The 27742-nt window shown below is 42.5% G+C and overlaps 1 protein-coding gene across 1 annotated transcript in view; it reads left to right on the top strand.

Moving 5' to 3' along the window:
• The window catches only part of TMEM132D (transmembrane protein 132D), a gene marked incomplete at both ends in the record, with an annotated part of 259935 nt that extends 233247 nt beyond the window's left edge, over positions 1-26688 (top strand). The window contains 4 exons of the mRNA XM_082007930.1: positions 19105-19310; positions 20439-20712; positions 22442-22633; positions 25507-26688. Of these exons, the coding sequence (XP_081864056.1) occupies positions 19105-19310; positions 20439-20712; positions 22442-22633; positions 25507-26688 (1854 nt within the window). The remainder of the gene's footprint in view (positions 1-19104; positions 19311-20438; positions 20713-22441; positions 22634-25506) is intronic.
• Positions 26689-27742: the final 1054 nt, after the last annotated feature.

Below are 27742 nucleotides of genomic sequence, written 5' to 3'. Positions count from 1 at the left end.
TTCCTGAAGAGCATGGCTGTAACAACGGCTCCACTCATCTTCCTGGGAATTTCGTAAGCTTAAGGAAAAAAGTCATCTTAGCATCCTGCTAAAAAATAAGGAAAATACTCTGCTCTTTCATATAGGTGTATGTCAGGGATTCAGACCTCTAATGTAGTTCACCAGTGTGGGCACTCATTGCCAAACTAAAACACACCAGCCTCGTGAAACGCACTTTCTTTGCCAGCTTTATTCCTCCCCTCTGAGCTGTACCTGCAAAGGTAAGTGCTGAAGATTAGCTGGCGCTGTGGTAGTACTTCTGGAAGCACTGCTTTTGGGAAAATAGTCTGCATCCCCTGATGCTGATGTGTCTGGTTTGATTCAGAGCTTACTTAGACATGAGTGAGTCAAGAAAGAGGAGTCTATGCCTCAGTTTTGTTGGAAAAATGGATTGGTCTTATGCTTGCGGCGGTGTATTTGTGTGATTGGTAGAAGAATGAGAGATGGTCTAGGACTAAGGCTCCATTACCTGCCTTGTTCAAATAAATAACAATAACTGAATGTAAAACTCTGCTAATTCCCCTTTCTGCTCCCCTGTACCATGTGTGCTATTTTTGAGAAGAGAACTTTTATTTTGGAAGGTTCATTTCTGCCGGCTGATACAGTGGGTGACAGCAGCTACTCTTTCAGGAAATAGTGAAAATGTAACACGTCTCTAAGCTCTGCAGGAGCAAGTGAAGATGCTGCCCAACAATCCTGTTACATGTTTTCACAAATGTTTCTTTGGAGGTGGATATATATGTCTTTGAAAGGAGATGCAGGTCTCTCCAGGGTACTGCAAAACCTGGTGCAAATCCTGGTGTTCAAAATTCCCTTTCTTATGCTTCCGGATTTAAAACCTGTAATGAATTAGATAGATGCAAGAGTAGTCACCCATCCTTAGTTTGTGCTGTAATCCTGATTTCCAGAGGGGGATTTTCAGCATGAAAATGAAGTAGCAGAATTTGATGTCCACATATGATCATTTGGGACCTCAGCACCCAAGTCCTTCTACTGCCTTTGAGAATCCCAGCACTGCTATGCAAAGCTGGAAGATTATGCTAACAAATTAGACTGTTGTCCAATTACTCATGGCTTCATCTGTTTTCTCCTTCATGTCTTTGTTGCCTGCATCCAGAATGCATGCATGGAGCTGCTGTGCTTCTTCCAGCCTATGCTGGGAGAGACAAGCTGCTGACTGGTACAGTTCTTCCATTAAGTGTCTGGAGTTTGTCACGGGCTTTAAATAGGAGTTTGCTGGAAGAGGTCCAGCTACTGAGTACACAAACCCATTCCTGTAGCTTCTGCAACCTGGTGTCTTCACATGAAATACAGCTTCACTGGTGCTTCTTGATCAGTTATGCAACTTTGTAATTAACATCATCAATTCCTAAACACTGAGAGCATGCAAGACGTGTCAGTGCAACAGGGTAGTGTACTTTCAGATGGAGTCTCATTCATAATCTGGCTATTCTTTCTTCTTGGTTGTCTGAAGACAGTTCAGATATCGAAGTTCAGGATGCACCTCAATTTAACAGTAAATAGACACATGGTATGAGTGCTTGTCAGGATGGAAAGAGTGTGAAAGCATTTGGAAGATCAAAGCAGCATGACTCCCATCAGAGTCAATGGAGAACAAGCAGCTAAAATCTTGCAAAATGCTTTCAAATTATCCTCCACCTTCAATTCTCCGTCCTCACTGAAACCAGCTGCTGAAGCGTTTTATTGAATGTGTTCCTCATGTCATTTCTTTGGAAGTGAAAGGAAGCTCAGAGGAACTGTAGGCTCAGGTTAGCAGCAACATCAACTGCTTTTCATGTGAAGACCAAATGGCACCTGGCCTGCACCGCCATGTAACCCCATTAGCCGCAATAGGGCTGACGGGTTGAGAGCTAGAGCACAATTTGGCTTTCTTTTTAGTTATAGTGAGAAAAGCCAATGTTTTTCTAATCTTACACTGACCCTGAGCATGTTTTAAGAACTGTCTTTGCTTTGCTGACTATTAACCCCAAGCACATCATAGCTTAAGTCCTATATATCTGGTCAGTTGTCTTCTGCATTGTAAGAGCTGTAGACACGAGACAGACTTTTCATCTTACCATGTTTATTACTGTCTCTTGGTACATGAATATTACAATAGCACCTACATCTCCCAACAACATCAGAAACTGCAGTTACCTATCACAGAATCACAGAATCATTAAAGGTGGAAAAGACCTTCAAGATCATCAAGTCCAACCGTTAACCCGAAACCTAGAGACTATCCTGTGACAATCTAAACAGCTATGAATAAAACATTAATGAATGAACAAAATGAGCAGAAAACAAACCTTTTATGAGGTCAAATGGCAGAGATGAAATAGAAACTGTCTCTTCTCTTTGGTCCTCACCTGGATTCCTACCCATTCCATGAGTGTGTTTTTTGTTTCATAATTTTGTCTAGAATATGTCTGTGAGAGGAAAGTTTCTGGCCTGTCTTTCCTATTTATGCTAAATATAGCTATTTTCATGGTGTATTCTCAAACTTTAGAGTAATGAGACTTCATTTCTAGTCCCAGATAACATCTGCAGATAGCGTTCCCCAGCACTTTGTGACCATGGGAAAACTTTGTAAACGTTTCATTCCTTCATTTGCACAAGGAGGATAATAATATCTGTACTATATAAATATGTATTTATATGAAAAAGTGCACACGCAGCCACACGTTTATGTCGTGAACACTGAGACTTCACTATGATGTGCTTTACAAAGTGTTTTTGGGAGATTTTTTTTTTTCAGAATGCTGAGAGACTCTTAGATATAGGAATAGTTTCAATATAAAACGTCCATCATCATCACCATTGTTGTTATTATTTTATTAGACTGCGCAAAGAGACATGGAAATAAAACAGTATTGATCCATAGTAATTTATCTGGTCCTAAATCAGGCCTTTGTTTAGCTGTATGAGGAAAGCAGAATGCCTTTGCTCCCATCTTTTTAAAATGTTTTTTCCTTGAATTTTCTTCATTTAATGAAATGCAATCAATTTTCAGGCAATGGCTTCTCTTATGCGTCAGAATACTTCACAAAGTGACGTAAATTATCACCATTATTTCTAGAAATACAGGTAAGAATAATATATTTAGCATCTTATCACATAAGGAAAGAAGAAAGTATGAAATAATGTTTACTTTGTGCACTACAAACTTATTTAATTGCATTCTAGCAACATAAATTATGTTGCTACATATACTTTAGTTCACTCCAGGTCATCAGAAAGGGTGCTGAACACCGCAGTCTACTTCTGTCTCTTGTCTAGAAGTTCAGAAGAGCTTTAAGTGGTGGATTACACATGGGTCACATTGTTCTGTTAGTGTGCAAAATATATTTTCCAGTACAACAGGACATGCTTTTGCTTTTTGTGATCAATATTGAATCTGAGCAACAAATGTTTCCCTTTTTACCCAGAAAACCCACATTTCTTGTAGATAATACACGTGGACTACAGTCAGGAGAAATTGTACATTACCTATCTGAATATATGGCTTAAAAATCACTGAAATCTTCAAACTGAGTTGAAAGGAACGATATGTCCAGCTATGGAAAACATTCCTAACAGTCATTTGTCTAAGCAGATCTTAAAAATTCCTGCAGGTAGTAATTCTGCCATCTTCCAGTCCTTAATGATCCCTAGAGTTGGACAGTTTCTGATACTCTCTAGTTCAGATCCTTTGCTTCACTGCTGTTACCAGGCCAGTCTTTCCCCATCCTGAACGTAGTTGGTTTTATCCAACTTTATATTTTGCTCTTACCTTTCTTGAATTGCATCTATCTATTTCAGACAATTTTCTACACTATCAAGATCATTTTGAATTTTAATCCTATTCTCCAAAGTACTTACAACCCCTCCCAGCTTGGCATCATCTGCAAATTTAATGAAATTAATTAAATGAAAATTAAATGAAAGACTCCCATTGACTTCAAGGGGCGTTGGAGTGAACCCAAACTGTCTTACATCTTTAAAAAGTGGTTCAAGTGAAATACACTTATTGCTTTACAGGCTGTTTTTGTAAGGGAAAAAGACAGATGCATGCTGAATAATTCAGGGTCATCGTTGCTGACTGGGAGAGATTTAACTAATTTGTCAAAATAATGACCTTTGTTCACGGTGGGGAGCAAGTGGTTTTGGATTATTTCTGTCCCCAGAGAGATGCTGGAGGAGCTTGAGTTTAGCTCGGCACCACTGCAAGGGGCTTGTTTAAAGATGTAAAATGAGAAGTAAGCATTAGTAGCAGCAGTATTTGCAGATCGTGGGAGGCATGTTAGAATGCTGGTGATATTTTGCTTTAAGCCTGGTGGAAACAGCGCTGCAACCCAATCTGTGGAATATTTGGGAATGCCAGGATTACTCCCGTCCTGTTCCCAGCTTTGGCCTTGTGTACATGGGCATGCGCGTGTGTGTACGCACACATGCACGCACCCCTTAATTCGTTGCTGTTTCCACATTAAAGAGAAACCACTTGGCATTGAGAGCTTCACATCTTCCTTAAACGAGTGCAAAGAGAGCACGTACCTAGCAGAGGGGGAAAGGACAGACAACTCTGCCTGGACCTTGGTGGATAACAAGCAAGCTGCAGAGAGGAGTTTGTTAAAAGCAAGTGCATCAGGCAGCGACCCCCCAGCCGTGCCAACCTGCTGCAATTCATGCAGGCATGGTCACAACTTACCCATGTGAGGGGTGACGAGCTCACAGCCATGTGCCATTTTGCAGGCCGACATGGAGACTCGTTTATCTTCAGTTGTCCAGAAATAGGCAACTGGAGAAAGAGAAGGTTGTGTTAGTGGGTCAAGTGAGAAATCCCCTCATTGCTCAGCATCCCAGCCCACAACTCCAGTGGGGAAGGACGCTCTCTCCCTTTCCAGTACAAACTTTGCAGTCACTTTTACAGCGAGTGGTGTTTGGAAAACTTTCTCTGGCATTTCAGCCTGTCCATGTTGGCCATTGCCAGCTTTCATCTGGCACTTGTGTATTATGGCTGCTGCTCTGCTGTTGGAGCAAAAGCCTGCTTATATATGCCTCTCTGCAGATGATTTTTGACTTAAAAAGGCATAGATGTCTCAGAAATTTTTCATGCTTTTCTGTTGCATTATTTTTCTCCAGTCACTGCAAAGTATTGGCCAACTTTCTAGAGCCTGGCATGCATGCATGAGTGTATGTGTATTGTAACATATTTTTTCTTTTTCTTCTCAGTGGTAATGTTGGATATCTGAATACTTGCCAGAGGAATAGAACTAGACTTTGCTTGTGCAAACTCAGCATCAGAAAGAGGACTGAAAGTTTAAGACCCTCTGAAGTCATCCTGTTACCAAGATGGAAATCTCTTTGTCCTTGTAGGTCTAACTTCTAAAGCCTGCCATTGCTAAGCATATTTCATCTCCTTTTCCCTGTGTTGGAGCGACTGAAATGCAATGCCCTTGCTCAGGATGATGTCTAAGTTACACAAGTAATTTCAGCAGCATTTAGTCGTTGTTCTATTAAGTACCAGCTGAGACATGGCTTAACTCAAGGAGTTGCCTGCAGATCTGTGCTTGTCGGACACTGAAGTCTGAGAGCACTGAAGAGTTCAAACTCCTCTCCTTTCATCTTGGCATTCTCTTCTCACCGCAGGGTCTTTTCATTCACTTCTCCTGTGTAGCTCTCACCTTCTTTAAGTCTGTGGAGGTCTGGTCTCTTACTTGGCTTAGGTCAGATCAGTTCTTGGTGGTGTTCCTAATTAAAATTTATGTATAACCCATTACTCTTTGGAAATTAATTAGAAGAGCAGGACATTTCTTGTTTGAGGGCAGAAGTGCTGGCCCTTTAGGGTAGGATCAAAACTTACCAGAGTAAAAGAAAAGTCTGAGGTTTGGATGAAATCCCTGGGCAAAAATATTGCATCCTTAATGCTCCAAACATTAAGGTTGTTCTGTGGTGTAGAAAGTGCTATTGTCTCCACTTAGTGGATAGAAAATGGCTCTACTAAAGACTGGATCCTTGAGCAGCCAGTCCAATTTGTTGCTGGAAGGCTAGAGATGTACCATGCCTGTAATGTCTGTGGCATGCCATGGTGGACGGCACAGAGATGCCCAAGGTAGTGGGCCTACCCAAAGCTGTGCTCTATAGAGGAAGGTATGGAGCTAAATTACGTGGGCACAGCACCACACATACATGACTCTATTGCTTTTAGTGCTCAGCTGGTTAGATGTGTTGTAAATCTCTGTAGATCTCCCAGCTGGAGGACCGGTGTGCCCATAGTCAGCCCAAGTGCACCTTGCACACATGCACTTGGGCAGGCTTGGCAGAGGAGCCAACATAACCAGGTCTTCCCACTTCCATGTGACTGCTTCCACCACTCTCCTGTCTCCCCTCCTTTATGGCTGTTTTTGTCAAGAACACGGGCCAAATTTTATAAGCCATTTGCAAAAGTCAAAGTGTCATTTCTGAGTCTTCGGTAACCACCTGTTGCTGCAGCACGAGCTGCATAATTAGAACTGACAATCCCTGTCTAGAGATTTCTTGGAAGCTGGAAAAATGAGAATGTTGTCAAAAACATAGCAGTGCTTCCAGTCTTCAGTGCAGTGATGGAGATGAAAGATGAGTGATTCCAAGGAGGCAGAGAATATATCAGCCCAGTGCCTTTTTCTAACTAGTTTAGAAGTCTAAAATGGTTTATAAGGATTTACATTTCCCTTATAGCCTTAAAGAAAATGTATTTTAAGCTTGTTTCTCTATTTCTTTCTCTTTACTGGACCAAACCAACAGCAACTTTCATAGCAGTCATGCTTAAAGCCATAATAAGGGTGGTAATTTCTTTTGCATCAGCTGATGCAAAAGATTTTTTATATTTTATTCTTTTTTTTTGTAATTTTCCATAAAATTATGAAAACCCTTTAAAAGATGATCTTATTTTTTCTAACAGAGGAAAAACAAATTTAATTGGAGGCAGTGTTGAATCATACTGTGTTCTCAATACTGAGTAACAGATACAAATCTCAGCATACAATATGAATTTTTTGTAGGTAGACAGTGACTTTCAGTAGCCTTTAGTGCTCACATTTCAGGGCAGAAACTAGTCAGCTGGAGAGGTAGGGGTTTCTCTACAGGGATTGTTTAAAAGATCTATTTGTAACAACTGTCATCTTGGCTGACACTTTGGGAATTGAGCTAGGGACCTCCTGCGTTAGGAACTCAATCTGAAATAGGGGAGCTAAATCACATAGCTTGCCTAGCCGTGGGATCTTACACTGCCTGTGCAGCAGGGCGTGCGGAGGAGCTGCAACACACGCCACTCAGCACGTCACGCATGCTTCACTTTTATCCCACCCACACCCTCAAAAGCAGCATATATGTGATAGTCATTTGAATTTGCTCGTGAAATAGAGCTCTCCTTTGCACTTGTACAATATATCAAAAATGACCTGATAAGGATAGATGAGAAATGACTGAAAGTGTGTCTCAGGGTAATGAAGAGAAAAACAGGAGTTCTTTAGAAAGACAGGTTTGTTAACGTAATTGTAATATATGTGATGGCAGTGCCAAAAAAGAAAACTCAATATAGCCGATGGAAATACTGTACTATGCAAATATTGCAGAGATTCAGACAGTCCAATCCTTACAATACCCTATGCGGTTATACTGCAAGGGTATCACCCAGAAAGATAAAAGATACCATGGCTACGGAAGCCACAAGAAGTCATGAGGATGCCAACAGCGAAAGCATGGTGCTCCCACAGGTAGTGGGGTCAAGGGGACTCCTCGCTGCGAGACCATGGTCTGCCCTCGTTTTGAATAACAGGGCACTGTGGTAGGAGAGTCCTGGGATTTTGGGATTCATTTCTTGGCTGGGTCACAAATGTTCTGTAAGCCTTAGGCATGTGATTTGATCTCTGTGTGATTCAGGTCTTCATCTGAAACAGTAAATAAAATCTCTTTTCCTGCCTTAGTTAGATGTTGTAAGAGCTTTATGAAGAGAACATCGCTGTGTATCTGGAGTCTCATCTCCTCTGTGACTACAAAGTGTTGCTACAGTATGTTAATGAAATATTTTTAGGAGGAAGGAGTGTTTGGATTTGGTGACCATCAAAGGGGAATGATCTCCATGTTGCAGAAACCATGCCTCAGCGAGGAGTAACCTGCTGCAAGGCCACAGCAAAGCAAAATCTGGGATCATTAGCGGTGGATGGCTGTGATAGGCCCTGGTACACTCAGCCCAGGGAATTGAGAACACGGAGAAGGAGTTCAGAGAGGTGTTCATTTGGGACTAACCAAGGACCGAGTATGTATAAAAGGGAAGTTTCCCCAATTAGGAAAGACTTAGTAAACAGCCAGTGTTACAGTCAGCTGTGCTACCAGCAGATCTCCAGCTTAGGAGATAAGGATGAGCCTTGGTCTCTGTGGGAGGACAAGCCCACAGCTTGCTGCAGTAAGAAGGGACATTTTGGGAGGCTGCACTCTCCCTGGGTGGCACAGATAAGGAACCTTTTTCATGCAGGGAAATCTTTTCTTAAGAGGACCTTTTGCTTTTGTATAGAACAACCAGCATTTGACTAAACATTTCTTTTAGCATTGATATTCCAGCTATATATTTGTTGTTCTAGCAGGCAACTGAGAACGATACACACACTTTCTGTGGTCAGCATATGAGGGCATAAATCACATACCTGGCAAATTCATCCAAATATAGATTTGTTGCTTAATATAGTACAAAGCAGTATAAAATCAATAAGTGTTGTAGTAGCCAATAGAAATATTTTTGGCCATTTGTGAATGAAAGAAATACAGTGAAAAAAAATGGATGCCTTCAGCTGAATTGCGTGCTGGATAACCTGTGGAATAGAAAAGAGTTGGCAGAGATTTGAGTTTCCTATAGACAGGTGAAGTATGAAGTATGCTGGATATGACAATTAGGTGCTTTGCACACCTAGTTTTACTGTCATGATAATTATAGACAAAATCAAAGTTACTGACTGGAGGTTAATGCTGCCAGTTGTTTAGTTTCACAGCCTGGGTGTGAAATCAATGCGTCGCTGTGCTGTCGGGAGCCCTGCAGCCCCAGCGCGCTGGGAGAGCCAGGCAGCGGGGGGACTGCTCCGCACCACCACTGGCAGGGCTCCTTCGCCAGCCCTGTTTGCATTTGGGGAGATTCAGCATCTCCTAAGGTCCTTCGGCTGCCCTGGGAGAACATAGGACTTATTTGAAATACTTTGCCTTCCTGTATATTCGGTCAGGTCCGTACTGCACGTGGTTCTGCCCGTTTTCCTCTCGGCTGCCCCCAAAGGGGGGTGTCTCACATGCAGTATGAGCAGCCCGGAGAACAGGCTGTTTCAAGGCTATGTGCGTCTCGATTACCTTCCTCTCCCCAGCATCGCTTCACTGACTGGATCTGACAAATCTGGAAGGCTGACCGTCCCCTTTACAGCGCAGTTTTGTTTCCGCGTTTAGTCCATCCAGTTTGTCACATTCTTCCTTGGCTCTGCTTCACCTCGAAGTCAGGTATTTATTATCTGGAGACAAACAAGCAGCCTGTTTGTCTCCTTTCTTTTCGTGAGCATGAAGCAAAGTTGTTCTATTGCCATTACTCCTCTTTAAGCTTTACTGGAAGGAGGGGAGAAACTCAATTCTCAGTTTAGTAATAAAAATCCTGATGTACTGGATGTGTTCATCATTATTCTCCCACTTTACTTGGATGACTGCAGTGAGTGATACAGTGTGCATGTGGTTTTCAGATCAAGAGAGAAACGGGAAGATGTAACTTAATTAACATAGGCAAGAAAGTGTTGTCACATTCATTACAAACAGTTGTAGCTTCTAAAATCTAAAGCACAAGGTGGTGGGTTGAGGCCAGCAGCTCTCTGCCTAGTCGTCAGACAGTACTTGCCTGTCTAAAGCTCTCCTACGTGACAGTGCTGACATTGCCGTGTCCTGCCGATTTAGCGGAGCAGACACCGAAACCGTCTCATTCTTCTGCTTACCCTGTGCTGGCAGGATCGCTGCTCGCTGAGTATCAAGAGCAGCAGGTGGGCAGGAAGTCACCACCTTCCTTTTCCAGCTGGAAAGCAGGAATTGCAGCCTAGCCAACAGCAAATGAGGGATGCCCATAGCAGCAAAGGGAGTGGAGAACAGCAGGAGTGAATGAAGCCGTTTGATTTCTCTTTGCATTGCCTGCTTGCCCGGGACACGGTTTTCCCCTACGCCACGTCCCACAGAACTGTCTCGTGCCCTCGGTGCGGCTGTGATCGACTGCTGTTTCCTGGTGCGAGTGGAAAAAGTGGAGGACTGTCCTCTAACTGCAGATAAATTTTAAGCAACAGGAAGATGTACTTGTGTAACCCTAGCACCTGAGCTCTTTCTTGTTTCTTATAGATTAAGCTTTGCAAAATCTCTGTAAAACAAGGGGATAGTATCCTCATTTTACGAATACATGAAAGGGAGATTAAAGCCCAGACTCTAAAGAGATTTAGCCACCAAGCTCCCCTTGAGTTCAGTGGGAGTTAACACTGCAATATCTTTGAGAGTATGGATCTCAATAAATTACACACAGTCATCAAATAAGTGTGTGATGGAGTTGGGAATTAATCCCAGACTTTTGGAAAGGTTGCTCTGTGCCTTCACTTTCCTTCCTGCAAATGAGAATAGTACGGTGATAACGATACTCCAGATTTCATGTGATAGGATTTTAATTGAGCAGAGTGTCATTGTGATGGTTTTGGTTTGATTTGTGGCCCCAGTTAATCTGATTACAGTTTAGCGGGGAAAATTTGACAGAATATATTCCATCAGAATTTGTAGTTCTGTAAAACAGCTTCATGAAATTGTGCTAATTTCCCTGGAATTTCATCTCTGACAAAAAAAGGAAGAAAAGAATGCTAGCAGGTTCCCGTTGTGTCAGAGACATCTTGTTTTGACAGTTCCAAAATGACATGTTTTGATTTTTCATTTTAAAATAACTTTTTCCTTGGTGTTACAGTATTTTTACATAATTTTAATCATTTGAAATTGAAAAGAAACCGAATTTCGTGACCCAAAAATGAAACCAAAAGTAGGTGTCTTCAAAGCCCTCCTGAAATGAAGCATCCATCCTCCAGGCAGCTCTACTGCCAGCCCAGTGGGAAAGGAGCTGCTCAACACCGGGAGCACATCACCCTCAGGTGGCTCCTGGCTGTCCCGAGCACAGTGGCTCAGCGGGGACAAGGAAGCAGCTCTTTACAGAGTGCAGGTGGCCCTTGGGCAGGTACTGAATCACGGGTGAGGATGATGTGTAGGGGGGCTGCGTAACGTGTCTGCAAGTGTCTGTGTGTCACCTGCTCTTCTCTCACTCCCTCCTTGAAAAATATATAGGTTGCGTGCAAATCCACCGCACAGAGATAAATTTGACTGTTCCTAGTAGAGAAAATGGGTGCAAGAGCAACATTGAAGGGAAAAATCCACCAAAATCTTATACGTCAAATCTTGATTTAAAAAACCAAAAGGAGATTCCTGAGGAGAGACTTTTAATGAGGAGGCTTTTCAGTTAGTTACACCAACACACTGCAAACTTTGTGTCAGATCCATAACATTCACAAAAGAAGTATTAAACTTGCAGCTAGAGCTGGATGTTTGTCCAGAATTGTAAGTCCTTTTAAAATGTGCCATTGCATATTTCACTCAGGTATATTTTGCTGAGGACAATATATTGATATTTGCCACAAAGCTATAGAACAAACTAAAAATTTTTTTAGAAATTAACTGGTATCAGAGTTCTCTTAATCAATATGCTCTATAACGTGCTTCAGGTGGATTAGTGCAGTAGAAAATATTCTTCATTCGCACAGATCTCTGCTAATATCTATTTATTGCTGAACTACCTCTGGAGCAGTGCTAGGTGTGCTTCCATCATGACACTATCGAAATGCCTGGCAGGAAACAAGTTCTTAAGACCCTTAGAAACTAGGGAAGGTGCTTGTGTAAAAAAGCAGATAGAGTTGTGGATTGCAGTGCTTTTTGGTGTCATGCTGCAATAGGAAAGCCACTGCAGAAAAGTGAGGACGCTTTGAACGTGTGGACCTTCAAAGTTCAGAGCACCCTCTGGTTTTTCTGAATCTGCAGAGTTCAGATGGGTCACTTGACACCTCCTCTAAAAAAGGCACAACCTTACTGCACAGAGCGGAGAACCAGACATAAAGGAATGACAAGGTATGAAGCCTTGTGAACACAGCTCATTATTTACCAACTTTAAAAGGGTATTTTCAGGTTTTGGCAGATATTTCAATACTCTCAGTGAAAATTCAAAATATTTAAAATTAAGAAGACTTTATGCCGTGTAAATCCTCACAAATGGGGAAACCTGTCAAGGTGATGCTAGATTTAAAATCTGTCTGGAATCCAGTCGCTAGGGTTCAAGCCAAGTCATTCTTCTTTAGGCAGTGTAGAGCAGCCTGGCTTGGGACATTAATCCTGCTGAACGTGCGAGTCACGGAGTAACTGAGGAACAGCAAGAGCATCCCTAAACTGTTTCTTTCTGGGAAAAATAAAATCCTGCTCTTCTTTGCAACACAGGAGGTGCTTTAATTATTCCTCAAGAGCAGCTGTTCAGTGGTTGTTCCTAATTCCAGCAGCATCCAGGGTGGTTAACAGATCTGCTGCTGCCATCAGACCTGAGGACACTCATTTCTTACCCTCAGGGGCCTCACAGAATCCCAGGCTAGGACAGGTCCCTTCTCCAGACACACAGTGGGCGCAGGGCTGACCTACCCCTGTGCTGCTGCTTCGCAGTCGTCAGTTGTCTCTGCCTTGCATGGTGCCAGGCTGGATTCAACTATCGCAGTAACGAATCTCGCCCCGGCACCGCGGCGTAAGCGCGGGTGATTAAAGGTGACTCCGCCTCCCCTGAGCCATCTCTAAGTGACTTATAGAGCTAATAATGGCCTCATCCTTTTGTACCGTGGTACACAGCTTGTGTTCTGGAGTCTTTTGTAGCTCAAATGAGCTGCTTTTGCTTATTTATTTCCCTCCTCATTCATTTTTAATGGTTATAAGAGACTCCCCCATTCTTCTTCTGACAGCAATGATTTAGACAGGACTCATTAACATAACTTACGTTACTAAATATCGCCATTTATGCTGGCAGACCAAGGAAAATGTGCGCAGCGCTAAATCAGAAGAGATCCCGTGAGCTTGCCAAGGTGGCAGGGCTGTGTTTGAAGTGCATGTTATAAACAAGGAGTGCTTGTAGGGGGGAAGGATCACTTACAGAAGCATGGATGGGGACAGTGTCCCAGAGTGTTTCCAAAATACGGATTTTATGTGGAAATTTCAGAGACTTACTTTCCTAATTGGCCACCCCTGAAATGTCTAAACCAGAACTGCTCTAGGTACGTCTTATTTTCAAAGACTTATCAGCTGTGACTTTGTAAGAGTTCCAACAGAATTACTGTAGCAGAAAAGCAGTTTCCTGTGAAGGTTTTACTGTTATCCCATGGGAATTTAATAATGATAATGACGTGGGTAAAGACTGTTACAGCTACTTCTGAGGGCTAACAGTGAAATGCTGGGTACCTCTTCTGGGAGTAATGATGTACATTTGCTTTCCCTCCCATTCGATCTTTGGATTCTATTCAACCCAAACCTAGCATGGAGTTTATGGGACCAAAGGAATAGTCAGACGGTAGATTTGTATCTACCGTAGACAGCTTCTGCAAAAGGCTAATGGGAAAAGCAGTAAAATCCATATAAGAAAGGGATGGGAAGAATTTTCACTGGAGAACTGGATGCAGGAGCTCAGTGCGATAGGGATCACGTGTGTTTTGTGAGGAGACTTATTGCTTCTTTCCATTTTTTTCCCAGGCTGGCTGAAGTCCTTCAAATGGTTTAGTGTTTTATTCTACAGAGAGGCTTGCAAACTGTGACATAAAATAAGCGAAATTAATAAAAACTGATTTCCCTTGCTTGTGATCACACCTGAAGAGCATACAGAATATGGGGTGTTTTGAAGGAGAGTGCTGAGTTCTTTTCTTTTATTTTCAAATAACACAAGCAGGCCTTTTAAGTAAACATAAAAGAAAGTGCCTTGGACCATCAATATCCCCCTCCTTTTCTGGTCGATATTTGTTTGCCAGGGAAACAGTTCTGTGTTCAAGTGACACAGCAGCATGACTTCCACACTTGCAATGCTACCAGCTGAATTTTGGGCACAGCTCTGGGGTACCCACTGTACAGAGCTGCACAGGGGGCTGAGGAATGCATATCTGCAGCAAGAATTCTGTGGTAGGACTTAACTCTATTCCCATTTCTGCCAATAGGAGTGGGGGGTTGAATCAAATGCAATGCTGAGCACATTTGAAATGTTCCACTCTGCACATTTTGTAGCGCTGATGGCTGAACTCAACATCCAGCTTGCCAGAAGCCCCGTGTTTGGTATGTACATGGTGCACTTAGAAATCTAATTCCTAATTCTGTGCTGTGCTGGCAATAAGGGACCTCTGGCCTCTCCTGCCTCGGCGCATGGAGATTAGAGACGTGCGTGTGGCTCCAAGGAAGCTGTCTTAGTTGTTCACTGATGTAAGAAAAAGAGGTGGAGCTGCAGGAGCCAAATGAAACCCAAAGCACTTTTATAACCTACCAAGTTTGTGTCCAAAAAAGCCATTCAAACCCCAGTTGCCTCAAGAGATAAAAGTCCTCTGTATCGAGAGAATTTCTGGAGTATCTTGTGAGCACGAAGTACAGCCTTCCTTAATTAATGGAAGGCAGCTCAGCGTAGTTGTGTGAAAAGCTCCTGTGACACAAAGCCCAGAAAGGCTTTAGCAAGGGAGCACAGCACCAGAGGGGTTTAATGGCATTATAATGTCCTTGAATTATAGCAGCCACAACAAGGAGGGATGTATTCCAGCAGTAAAAGAAAAAGTACTCTTTCTCTCTTGAGCCCTTGTCACCTTTACTGAAAACTGGAGTCCCTGAGATATCAAAACTCAAAGGCAGGAGGAAAGGAAAAGGAGATATGGGTGGGAGTCCCCAGATTTTGTAAAGAAAGCAGATTGGTTTCCCTGCAAATCACCCACCTTGCTCCAGCCCCTTTGTAGCTCCTATTGCATTTTATAATGTCTTTAACAGTTTTCTGAAATCTGTCTGGTTTGGGACAAAGCTTTTGCAACCTCCTAATTCCCTTCCTAAGTAACTGTCGGGAAGCTGTTTGTTGATTTAGTGCAGACCCGCTCTTGCGTTCGCGCGTGCACGCACACGTAGCCGAGGGTACGTGCGGTCGCTCCATTCACGCATTAATAAACTTGAACTGTGGCCGTTTCTGCTGTGTGTGGCGAGGCGTGTAAAGCAAGAACTGTAGTACAGGAAGGAGGGTTGGTAGTTAAAGGCTATTTGTATGAATTAATGCTAAAGAAAAGGAGCTGCTTGACAGACTGAGGAATTGAAATCCATTACAGGTTGAAAAGGAAACATGCGGGTTCAGAAAAGGCAGCGGCAGCAGCAGCTCCTCGGTGCTGCCCCCATCAACATTACTGTGGAGACGCCGTGCAAGGGGGGACCCGGTCGCTCCCTCTGCCTGTGTCGGCTGCGGGGACTGCCCACAGGCTGCCAGCCACTGAGCTGCACTTGATGGGTCTTTGCTCACGTGCATATTTGTCCTGCAGAGGCTCAGATGAGTCCCATCAAACTCATTTCACAAAACAATCACTCATTTCTAACAAACAGCTTAGAAAACTCAATCTCAAAAGAGACAGAGAAGCTCGATTTTTCTTCTTCCTCTGCATCTCTTTAGTCTATCTCTTGTGCTGGAAGATGAATGGTTCGGATGTGTCTGCAGTAACACGGGCTTGGCTAATCTTCCTTTCTATTGATGACCTGTTTCTGAATGTCCTGGCCTGATTTATGAAAACGTACTGTACTTTGCACCGTGTTTTGATGTTGCTCTGTTAGGACTGCATGCAAACTGCAGCAGAACAGTGCTGCTTATTCATTCAAACAGTGAAGGGCTGGCTGGGAACTCAAAGAGCTCATAGTTGTTGTCATCCTCACTTACAGAAAGGGAAACAGGAGAAAGCGGGTATCCCAAGCCTAGTCATTCTTTTCCAGACCATCCGTTTGTTTTATAAATCATAATCTTGAAAGCACAAGGTTGTGGTATTTATTTAATCATTCATACAATAGGTTTTTAGGGTTGGATTCTTTTTTTAACACTCCCTTTCTGTAATAACCCCCAATAAAGTTGGAACTGAAGTCTGTTTGGCTGCCAAATTTTCTTTCTCTTGCTATTGCTTGAGCATTAATGAATTTAAAATCCGAGAGGCTGGCTCCCATCTTTTACTAGCGTAATTCAGCAGTTACCTCTAGTCTCAGGCTTGCTCCCATCCCTGCGTGCTGAACTGCTTTTCACATGCACGCAAACTAATAAAAACAACAGCAAAATCCCACCTGTGCTACCTAGGTGTGCTTCAAAAGCCACTGCTCAGGCAGCGAAGCCTTACCTCAGTGGAAGGATGTTCGGCAGGGTCCCCTGCTAGAAGCCCTGTTGCAAGTGCAGAGCGGAGGACATGCAGGGGGGACAGGAGAGGTCTGCTGGGGAGCAGGGCTCCCGGGGCTCAGCGCTCTGCTCTGCAGAGGACACTGCAGTGGTTTGGAAACATCCCTCGACTCCGAGTTCTGCGCTGCAAAGTACAGATGTTTACCTGTTACCTTGGATCACTAGGAAATGGTTTCAGTCCTACGTTGATCACTCATGGGGACATTTAATCGTTAACGTGTTAATTATCTAAGATTCACAAATATGAGGTGTTGCTAGCTGGAAGCAGAGGTGGTGAGAAAGTCACACTGAAAGCTGTTACCTGGCCCCATGCCCTACTAATGAAAATCCTTGTCTTCAGACCGTTCACTTGTGTGGTCCAGCCTGCAGAGCATAAAGACAAGTGAAGGACCTCAGGGCAATCAGCTCCCAGGCTGAATGTTTTCCTTGGGGCCACTTTGTCTTCAGCTTTGATCTGTTGCCTTTCAGGTGGAAATCAGCACTTTGAGACTGCCCTGTTTTTCTTCTCACTGGCATCCCAGGGAAAAGAGGAAAGGTGGAAAGCAGCAGACAGAGCTTCTTAGCACATGGGAGAGTTGTTTGGTTTGAGAACAGCACTTAAAATACAAAAAGGCAACAGGGGTAAGTGCAGTGCCAGCAAGGAATAGACAAATTCCAGTTATGGAAGCAAGGTACCCCATGGGGTGGGAGAAGGAGCAGAGGTACCAGGCACTGCCTGAAGGTCTTCTGCCTTCCCGTCTGTCAGACAGGCTATTAGACGTAGCAGGTAGGAAGTACAATGTAGTTCTTACGCTGAAAATGTCATGCGTACATTAGTGAGCCTTCTGCAAAGATGCAAGAAGAACGTCTGCTCTCTTGCTGCTGCCCAGACATGCTGTTCCCAGAAGGGGAATGTGCTTATGCCTCCAGCCTTCCCTATAGCCATTTCTGCAGGCTCACATGAAGCTTCTTCCAGAGTTTTGTAGAGTCTCTCTCCTCTTCCTCCGCTCAGGCCAGCTTGGATCAGCATTGTGATGAAGTGGGTATTGCCTTAGCGACACAGGTCCCAGCCGGAGCCAGGGCTCGTCTGTGCTCAGCTGCCTGCTGCGAGGGCCTTCCCTTGAATTGCGATGATCTTAGAGGTTTTTTCCAACCTTAGTGCTTCTGTGACTCTAGGCATACTCCCATGCTTTGAGGCTCTTTGGACAACAACCAGGTTTTCTTGCTGTGCAGCACAACAGGACTGGATCCTGACAGGAGCCGGTAAGAGCTAGTGTAAAACATGCTAACATGAGAATATCCTGAAAAACATAATTCTGCCTCTAAATAAACTCTGTATTTTCCTGCTGAAACCAATGCCAACTATAAGATTTTGACCTTAAAACAGACATTGCTTGGAAGACCGGCATTGCAAGAGTTATGATAACCTTTTTTGGTACATGACCTAGGCTCAGACAAGCAAGAGTGGAAATGGATTTGCTATGGATCTGTCTGTAAGGGGAGTTGTTGTTGTTTAAAGATAATAATATTAGGAATGCAAATTATCCTACAAAAGCTGATGGTGTTTAAATATGATTTAAATTCATTTAGCATTTAAACAGAAAAGTAGAAAATGGCATTAAATTCAGATAAGGATGAGACTATGCATTCTGGAGTCAGAAATATTAAATACATCTACAGAATGAAATAGAAGGTCTGGCTGGTAATGGATTGTGAAAAGAGTTCAGGGTTTTAATAGATCATTCCTTCAGATCATCAGCATGGTAAAGTGGTAGTTAATAAATTATTTGACGTGTACATTTACTCATATATTTAAACTAGCTGTAATGAACAGGTCCTGTCAGCTCACCTAGATCCTTGCAATAGCTGCTAAATCGCTTGAGTGAGATTTAGTAACTCTGAGCAATATTGATGTCCAGAGTTGCAGGTAATAAATAAAGTGACATCAGGACTAGCTTGAGCAGAACATTGTGTAAGACCTTTGTCAGGCTTGCAGCAGAGATGAAGCTGTTTGGCCCCAATAAACACTGCTGGGCATCAGTGAGCTCTTCCCCATGATTAGTTTTTAGCTGATGTTACCACCCCATGCCCTGGCATCTGTAATGGGACTCCTGAAGAACCCTTTGTCCCAATTTGTCCCCTACTCAATTCTGTGTACAAGCAGTTACCTGTTCCTCCCAGCAGGTATGTGTTATTACTCAGGCTGCACACAAAGCAGAGGAGGAGGATAGTAGAGTCTGAATGAGCTTTGGGCAGAGGAGAAGAATCGTCTTTCAGTGCCATTACACTAGGACTATCCTAGTGTTGGAGTGAGAATTAAGGACATAAAGAAGCTGTTCTTTTAGATTTTACTGGAAATGTTTATAGCAGAAAAAGCCTGCCTGTTAAAATGATGCCAAATTATACAGGCTATTAAGTGCACACCAGGCACCTTTTTTGTTATTCCTAGTTGTCCTCTGAACGTGGAGCTAGTTTAAACCTATATCTTTTCTCTTCCTCCCGCTCACTTTCCCAGCATGTGATGTACATTATAATTTGTGAAGAGACTCATTAATTTTTTTTCTTTCTCCTTTTTTTAGGTTTCTGACAGATGTGACTATGTCTTTGTCAATGGGAAGGAAATGAAAGGCAAAGTGAATGTCATAGTTAATTTTACTTACCAGCATCTGAGTGCTCCTTTAGAAATGACGGTCTGGGTTCCTCGTCTCCCGCTACAGATAGAGGTCTCTGACACAGAACTAAATCAGATCAAGGGGTGGAGAGTCCCCATCATCTCGAGTAAGAGGTAGGTTTCATTAGAGGATGTTCATTCTGGGCTATGCACTTGCCAAAGACCTGTCAGGGCCAGTGGATCTGAATGCACTCATTTGGCCTTAATGCAATTCCAGTACAAATTTGAAGGTCACCCAGGCATTTATTCAATAGGCTCCTGCACTGGACTTAAGAGGGAAATGGAAATTGCAGGTTGCATGATCCTACACTGGAAATCTGTTTCCTTTTATAGCGCCAGTGACTGAGAGAGAAAGAGCCAGTTGGTCAAGTTAGGCAGGATCAGTCATGGGGTCAGCAGGAAGACATCAACAAGGACCAGCTCTGGCAAGGCTGGTCAGTCTCCAGCCTGGTTCACAGGTCCTTCCAGTTACTTTATTCATTGATAATGATCACAATTAGTACATACTCGTTTCATATCACTGTAGGGTCCAGTGGCACTGATCAGTGTCCCAAAGTCAGGAGACTGATACACTAGGGCTTTAAAGATACTGTCTGTGCCCACAGGTCAGTGGCATGTGGATAACAGGACAGAGGATGGATGTAGGCAGGTCTGGACTGTTTGTATCTGTTGTCAGTGTTTTTAAGAATCAGAAGAACAAGTTGATAAAGTAGGTACTTGCAGTTCCCACCTACCTATGAAGACATCATTTATCAACACGTTTCTGTTAGTATCACAGCAAACAGATGGGAATTTTGATGGAGATGTGATTTCAACCTGAAAGCCACACAGGAAGGGATGTGTATGCAGGTACAGATGGGGAGATTTCCATGGCAACACAAAGAAGTTTATGGGAAAATCCAGAAAGAGAAAAGTGTAAAGGTCCTGAAAGTAAGGACTTAACATGGAAAATAACAAGAGCTATTTGGAGGGGACAATGTGATAGCGAAGCTAGCAGGCCAGTTGGTGATTTTAGCAACTGTTTCGAAGATGTAGACAGCCTGGAGGTCTCAGTTATGAACAAGGGAAACAGAATAAAAGTGGGCGAACCTGACTGATTTCAGAAATGCACTGAAGGAAGCAGCTTCAGCAGAGCAACGGGGGACAAACTAGGCTGCAGACTTATGTTCAGCACTAGCTTGCCTGTTGCAAGCTCTCCCAGCACCAGTTTAAATTACTTTTTTGTTCTTGGTGTCCTACCAGACCAGCCAGAGACAGTGATGATGAAGAAGAGGATGAACGTAAGGGAAGAGGCTGTGCCCTTCAGTACCAACACGCGATGGTGCGAGTCCTCACACAGTTTGTAGCTGAAGCCTCAGACCCCGGCAGCCAGCTGAGCTATTTACTGGGTTCTGACTGGCAGATTGACATTACCGACCTGGTGAGCGACTTCATGCAGGTGGAGGAGCCGAGAATCGCTAAGCTACAGGATGGACAGGTTTTGATTGGGCAGGAGCTTGGAATGACGACCATTCAGGTAGGGAAAATTAATTACTTATTCCTTTTCCTCCATTAACCCACCACCTTGGGAACTGAGGTACTGATGAGGTGTACAGCAGCTTCTTGCATTAGCAACAGAAACTGGAGCCGTGAATTTTTGAGTGGAGCAGAATTGCAGCAAGGACTGGAAGACACAGAACAGATGGTTTTCTCTTCTTATCTTGTGCCCCAAAGTAATGTAGATTGCAGTTTTAGTCAATTTAGTCCAACCTGTATACTTGGCAGCTGTTTGTGATTATTTTTGTCTAAGGCTTTTTTGGAACCTGGAGCCAGTATATGGGCTATCACAAGGCATGCAGCTGGTGAAACAGCTCAGTCTTCTCAAAACCTACACTGACAGAGCAAAGGGCAGAGTAAAAATTAACTAGTGCTGATTGAGGAACTGAGACTGGAATGTAAGTCCCATGGGATCAAATCCCTGTGCACCTTGCAAGCTCAGGGCGTATGTCACAAAATATAAAGGTTAGGGTATGTTTCAGAATATGCACAAAGCAATAATAATAATTGGCACTTCCAGACTGATGTTAGGAGACTGATTGATTGGCGACAACTAAGCTGTGTTCTCCAGGGCGCACATTTAGCTTCATCAGTTTCAGCCAATACGGCCAAGAATATGACCTATAAATACCACTGTATATGTGGCTGCGCCTTAGTGTCCCCGCTCTGGAGTAACTCACCTAAACCTACACATCATGTCATTGGCAGCTTTTCACATACAGTTCTTCCTGCTGTGCAGAGAAACAGGGGCCCAGAAAATGGGGTCCCACAAGAAAAGAAAAGAAAAAAGAAAGCGAGAGACATTAATCCAGTGGAATTACAAAGTAGAAAACCTGTTAGCAAGGACTGGGACAGGAAAAAAACCTTAGCTCTCCCAAACTGTCAAACCAGAAAACAACCACCACACCTGTCGATAACATGGGTTGTCAGGGCTGGAGAAATGGGATTTGAGATTTTAACTTTCTGCAAAATCTGTAAAGGTACTCTGAATGACTTTCCAAAGCTCTGGGACTTACAAAGCACCAACAAATGCACATAAAACTGTGTAAAGAAGAATTCAAGGGAAGAAAACAGAGAGCAAGTTATATTTAAATACCTCTTATAAACAGCTTCAAAAATGTTCTGTACCCTATATGGATCATTAAATTCAACTTGCTTGCTAATGACTATATTTGGATGTCATATATCAGTGCACTGACCTCCATGCACATTTTTAAAACCAAAACAAGTTTTCTCTGTCAATTTTGTATACAGTACCATGAGTGGTTATTGTAGTGATACATTAGCCTTTCTATAGGATAGAAATAAATGCCATTTATTCAGTGGATTTTATATAAATCTACAGGTTGCATTATATATATGCTACCTAAAAATGCTATCATTAATACAATAATTGCATTTCACATAAAGATTACGTTTACAAATAGTTAATACATTTGAACCAAATGTGATTAGCATACTGTAGGTGATGAATGGCATAGCTGATTACAAGTACGTTGGTAAAAGATGTCCTAAGCACCCTATTATTGCAGAAGAGTTATAAAATGTGACTAGCCATTTTTTAATCATATTTTAATAGTGTCTGTCTGCGAACAGTAATTCTGCCCATTAACATAAATATCGCTTATCTGTATTACAGTAGCTCCATGTAGCTATTTTGCTTGGTGCTATGCAAAATGGCTGTTGTTAACTTCGATTTTTCTTTTCAGATATTGTCCCCCCTTTCAGATGCTATCTTGGCTGAGAAGACGGTGACAGTTCTGGACGAGAAGGTGACAATAACTGACCTGGGAGTGCAGCTGGTGACTGGATTGTCGCTTTCTCTGCAGCTCAGTCCAGGAAGCAATAAGGCCATCTTTGCTACAGCAGTAGCACAAGAGCTGCTCCAATCTCCAAAGCAGGTACTATTGCCCACAGGTACTGTGTTGTGGAAGGACACCCCTCTGATTTACTCTACCCAACATTACAAGCTGATGGAGTCAAGCAGATTTTTATTAAAAATATGCTAGTAAAACATTTTCCTTATGGGCACTTTTTTTTCTGAAGGCCACCAGGTGCCCTAACGGAAAAGCAAAGATCTCACAAAAATGGCACTATGTCTAAAAAACCCGAGTCAACAAACAGGCATACCCCATCTGTCATGGCTGCATCCCATGAATAACACATGCAACTCAATGGTCTGTCATAATTAAGCAACAGAAGTCCTTTTACACACACACACACCCTTTCTGTCCCATCCAGCACCTACTAGATCACAGGACATATTGCCAGCTAGGTTGCCAAGTTCAGCCTCCCACCACAGGTATCCAAATCAACCCTTTAATTCCATCTTTAAATGAGAAAGTGTTTTGCATTATACCAAACTCTTCTTCCTTTCGTTCCTTTCTGTGAGCATTTTAAGAAGTTGGGGAACATCCCTTTCATTCTGATTCATTACTAGAATATGAATCAGCATCGACTCATTTCCTGATTCATGGTTTCATAAACCAATTTTTTTCCCCTTGTTATTCTTAGTTCCTATCTTAGGGAAGCCAACACTTACCAAGGGCTTTTGGACTTTGCCATGTCCCCATCAGTCCCTGCTCGATATTTGTCTTTGTGCTTCCGTCTGCATTTGAAACGTAAACTTTTTTTTCAACCCAAATCCATCAGCCTAGGACTTACATCAAGGATGCACTGGGCTCTTAATGCTTAAACATGTTCTGAGATTTAAAGGTAAATGATCATGACATGCACATATCAAATCTGGCCAACTGTTGAGATGCTTTAATTCATCATAGGGTCTTATTCTTGGGGTGCAGGATGAGAAATAATGCAGATCTGCTGTCTTTATAGGGTGATAAAAATCAGGCTCCCATAGTCTTCCAGGAGTTAAGAAATCAATGCCAGTCAGCTAGAAATAAGGCCAGTGAGCTAATACATTGCTGATACGGAGAGTTAAACAAACTACCATGAAATCAGCCCAAAAGCTGGGCCTGATGGCATTTAGTCCCAGTGTGTTGCCCAGCACTGACATTTCAGTTCCCAGAAATGGAGTCTAGATGAGTCCCTCTCTGGATTCAGGGATACAGTCAGAACAGCATTGAATCGGTATTAAACCAGCGAGGAAGGTGGGCACCTTCCACCCTTCAAGGACTGACACTGTTTTGAAAAGCATCTGATTCCTTCCATTGCTTAGTACACGATTTTCAGAGCACAATCCCTATAAGCAAAGCAATGCAAAATTATTAAATGATTATGCTGGTTTAAGCAACACAGTGGGAGGATGAGAGTTGATGACATAAATTCTATGTGGCCTTCAAGAATCATCCAAAGATTAATGAACACAAAGCTGGGATTTGTGACAGTGTCAGCAAAGTCTTAGGGCTCTGTCCTGAAATAGAGACAGAAGCAAATCTCCTATTGTAGCACAGGGATCTTTATGGCTGTAAGGATTTCAGAATCAGGCCAGTAGCTTATGCATGATACAATCCCAAAAGGCTTATTCTCTGTGAACTGAACAGGTGAATGACTGTGTGCTTAGAAACAATTCAAAAGATAATGTTAAATATTTATTCTCTCTATATATGTTGAGTTAGAATGTAAATACCATCTGTTTGAAAAACTGCTTCTTTAAAGAAACAAGACTTTTATAATCATGCTTTCAGCAAGTACAGTTATTAATCTTTTGGTTGCGTGTTTGTCTGTCTGTCAGGCTCTCTCTCAGAGCACGATGATCCCAAGTCTTACCAGACAAGAGCTCATGTCGTTTTAGACACCAAAGAATTTTAGACATCAAGCCAGGAGTCTTTCTGGTATAGATTCTCCAGGTGCAAATATCCCAGCCAAAACAGAGCAAGTCAGGCCATCAAAAGCAGGGATTAGATTCCAGGAGAGCAATCTGAATTTCATCTGTAATTTATTTATGTGTGAATTCCAAGATTTTTTCAATGGCATGACAATTTTTGATAGCCATTTGAGACTCCTTAGGGGACCTGATTTTCAGAAATGGGTGAGCACATGTTTTCTGAAATCTAAGAATACTTTAAAATGTTTCAAGTCAGAAGCCAAAAGTCAAGGTTCCCAGGAATGCTGCACCATTACACATGTGCAAGTACAGAATTAGTACTCAGGTCTGACCCATTTACATTCAATAAATGTCCATGCACTCTGAAGTATACAATCTGCATTGCTGTGACACAAGATTAAACTTCATTATTGTCTTGCTTTTAATTGCTAACAAGCATGAAAATTACCCTGGCCATTTCCTAAAGAAGCAACTGATTGGTTTCCTCTGCCTGTACAAAAAGTTTATTTAATCTGAGAGACAAAAATCAAGGACTGAAGGTATGGAGCCATGTATGGACCTACTGCTATATTAGGTATTTTTTAACATGTGTTGTGCGTAACAAGAGGAGACGTTGTATTTTAAGCAGTTTAGAAATAATGTAATTTTTTTTTTCATTTAAATATACAACAGCAAATGATCTCAGTCACTGGTAATGCTTTCTGACATGCAATTTATTATGGTGCTGAAGTAGATTCTGCAGAGCCCAGGGGATACAGCTCCTTTAAGCAACTTTGGGGAAACAAATCTTATTATCAATGAGTGTATTAAACTAGTATTTCTCTTCATATCTTGGCAAGATATTAATTTTATTGCTCTCCCTTTTTATTTCTTTTCTGGTTATAAATGTTATATGGATCTTGTGAGGAGGAGGGAGTAGACTGGGACAGAACATACTCCCCTTGATGTTTATTCTGAGTGGGCATTTATTTGTTTTATATATTATAGGAAGCAGCCATCAGCTGCTGGATCCAGTTCAGTGATGGATCTGTCATGCCCCTGGATATTTATGACTCCAAAGACTTCTCCTTGTCAGCTACATCTCTGGATGAGAAAGTGGTCTCCATTCACCATGACCCCAAATTCAAGTGGCCTGTGGTTGCTGCAGAGACAGAAGGCCAGGGGACACTGGTGAAGGTAGAGATGGTGATCAGTGAATCATGCCAGAAATCCAAAAGAAAGAGCATCCTAGCTGTTGGAAGTGGTAGCATTAAAGTCAAGTTTGGGCAGAGTGATGCCAACCCTAACATCAGTGACAGTAAACGCAGGGGTGCTGGTGTCCACCTAGAAAATCATGCCAGTGACCGGCGTCAGAAAACCACTTTGCAGGAAAGATCTGGACTAGATGGCCAGTATTACAGCTCCTCAATGGGCCATGAGCAAGGCAAAGGAACCACTACTCAGAGGTCTATTTTAAGCAAAAAAGAAGACAGAGAAAGCCTCCTGGATGATGACAGTCATCTGCAGAACATCCCAATAGATTTCACGAGCTTCCCTGCACAGGTGGATCTGCCAAGGAACAATGGAGACTTGGAAGAGAATGACCTAGTCCAGACCCCTAGGGGACTCAGTGATCTGGAGATAGGAATGTATGCTCTTCTGGGAGTCTTTTGCCTGGCAATTCTGGTCTTCCTTATCAATTGTGTCACTTTTGCTTTGAAGTACAGAAACAAACAAGTTCCCTTTGAAGAGCAAGAAGGCATGAGCCACTCTCATGACTGGGTTGGGCTAAGCAACAGGACAGAACTTCTGGAGAATCACATAAATTTCTCATGCCAACAAGATGAACATATTACAGCCATTGACAGAGGAGTGGACTATGAAGAGAGCAAATATCTCCTCAACACAAATGCCACCAAAAATATTAATGGACAATCTTTCAGATCTACTGAGTCCACATTCACCGAAGGGAAAGAACAGAAAAGTGAACCAACTACTTCTCCTACCTCTAAGAGGAAACGGGTTAAATTCACCACCTTTACCACCATCTCCTCTGATGATGGGTGTCCAACTGTCAACTCAATCTTGATGAGTAGTGAGGATGACATTAAATGGGTCTGCCAGGATATGGACCTGGGGGAATGCAAAGAACTTAAAAACTATATGGAGAGGTTACATGAGAATGTGTAATGAAACACAAAAGACTTTTTTGTTTGGTTTGTTTGTTCATTTGTTTTTCACTCACCTTCTGCCTTTAATTTTGGGTAGTGGGGCAAAATGTTGTATTGATAACAAGAATCAGCTGGTGGATAATAACTCAATGGAGCCCCAAGAAGCCACCCAAAAGCAGCTGGGAGAGCAGAGATCCTGGACAGCTCTTAAAATTCAAGTCTTCTCTGTGCTCAGAGATGGAAGTGAGAGATGTGTGTGGTTTTTGATGCATGGTAACATGAAAAAAAACTTAGCAAAACAATATGGTCTCATTCTCTGAGCTTTCCCAAGTAATCAATAAATATAACAAACTCCAGTGCAGTTCGGATATTACAAAGTTCACAGAGCTCTACTGTTCAATATTGCAAGCTTTGGTTAAAAGAAAAAAATTGGTCTCAGAATAAATAAATCCACAAAGAGAGCATGTCATTCAAGCCATGTGCAGAGAATATCCATCCAAGAACATTAATTTAAAACTGACAAAAACCAACAGTGTGAGCAAAGCAGCTCCCACAGCTGAAAAGTCACGAGTTTCCAAAGAATTTGGAGAGGAAAAAGGAGTAACTGGGCTGTTTACAAATCAGCATGTTTGCCTCCCAAGCACTGAGAATGGACACACATATACAATTAAAACTGAAACTCTCTTTTTAAGTAGATGCCAAGGTAATAAACTTTGCCAGCCAATTTTCAATATTTCTTAATTTGTAAAATAGGAGAAGATCTAATCTATACTGAGAATATCACTCATATAAAGGAAAGTCTGTTTTGGAAAGTTTGAGAGAACAAGCTATTTTTAAAAGCCCACTTTTATTTGATTGTCCTGTATCAATTTTGTATTCCCAGCCATTTCCCTGGAGTGCTTCCCCATCTGGTATCCTGAGGGCACTTACTAGTATCAGTCAACTTTGGAAGCGTGTGGTTTTGTCCTTCCCTTCCATGCGCACTCGCTCTCCACGGTGTGTTCTTGCCAAGCACAGACACTGTTGGTACCACACTGGTACTTGCTTTACATGCTGTCATTTACCAAAGTTGG

This window comes from Phaethon aethereus (genome assembly GCF_964289735.1).
Source record: "Phaethon aethereus genome assembly, chromosome: 17".
Taxonomy (NCBI): domain Eukaryota; kingdom Metazoa; phylum Chordata; class Aves; order Phaethontiformes; family Phaethontidae; genus Phaethon; species Phaethon aethereus.
This window is presented reverse-complemented; position numbering and strand designations above follow the sequence as displayed.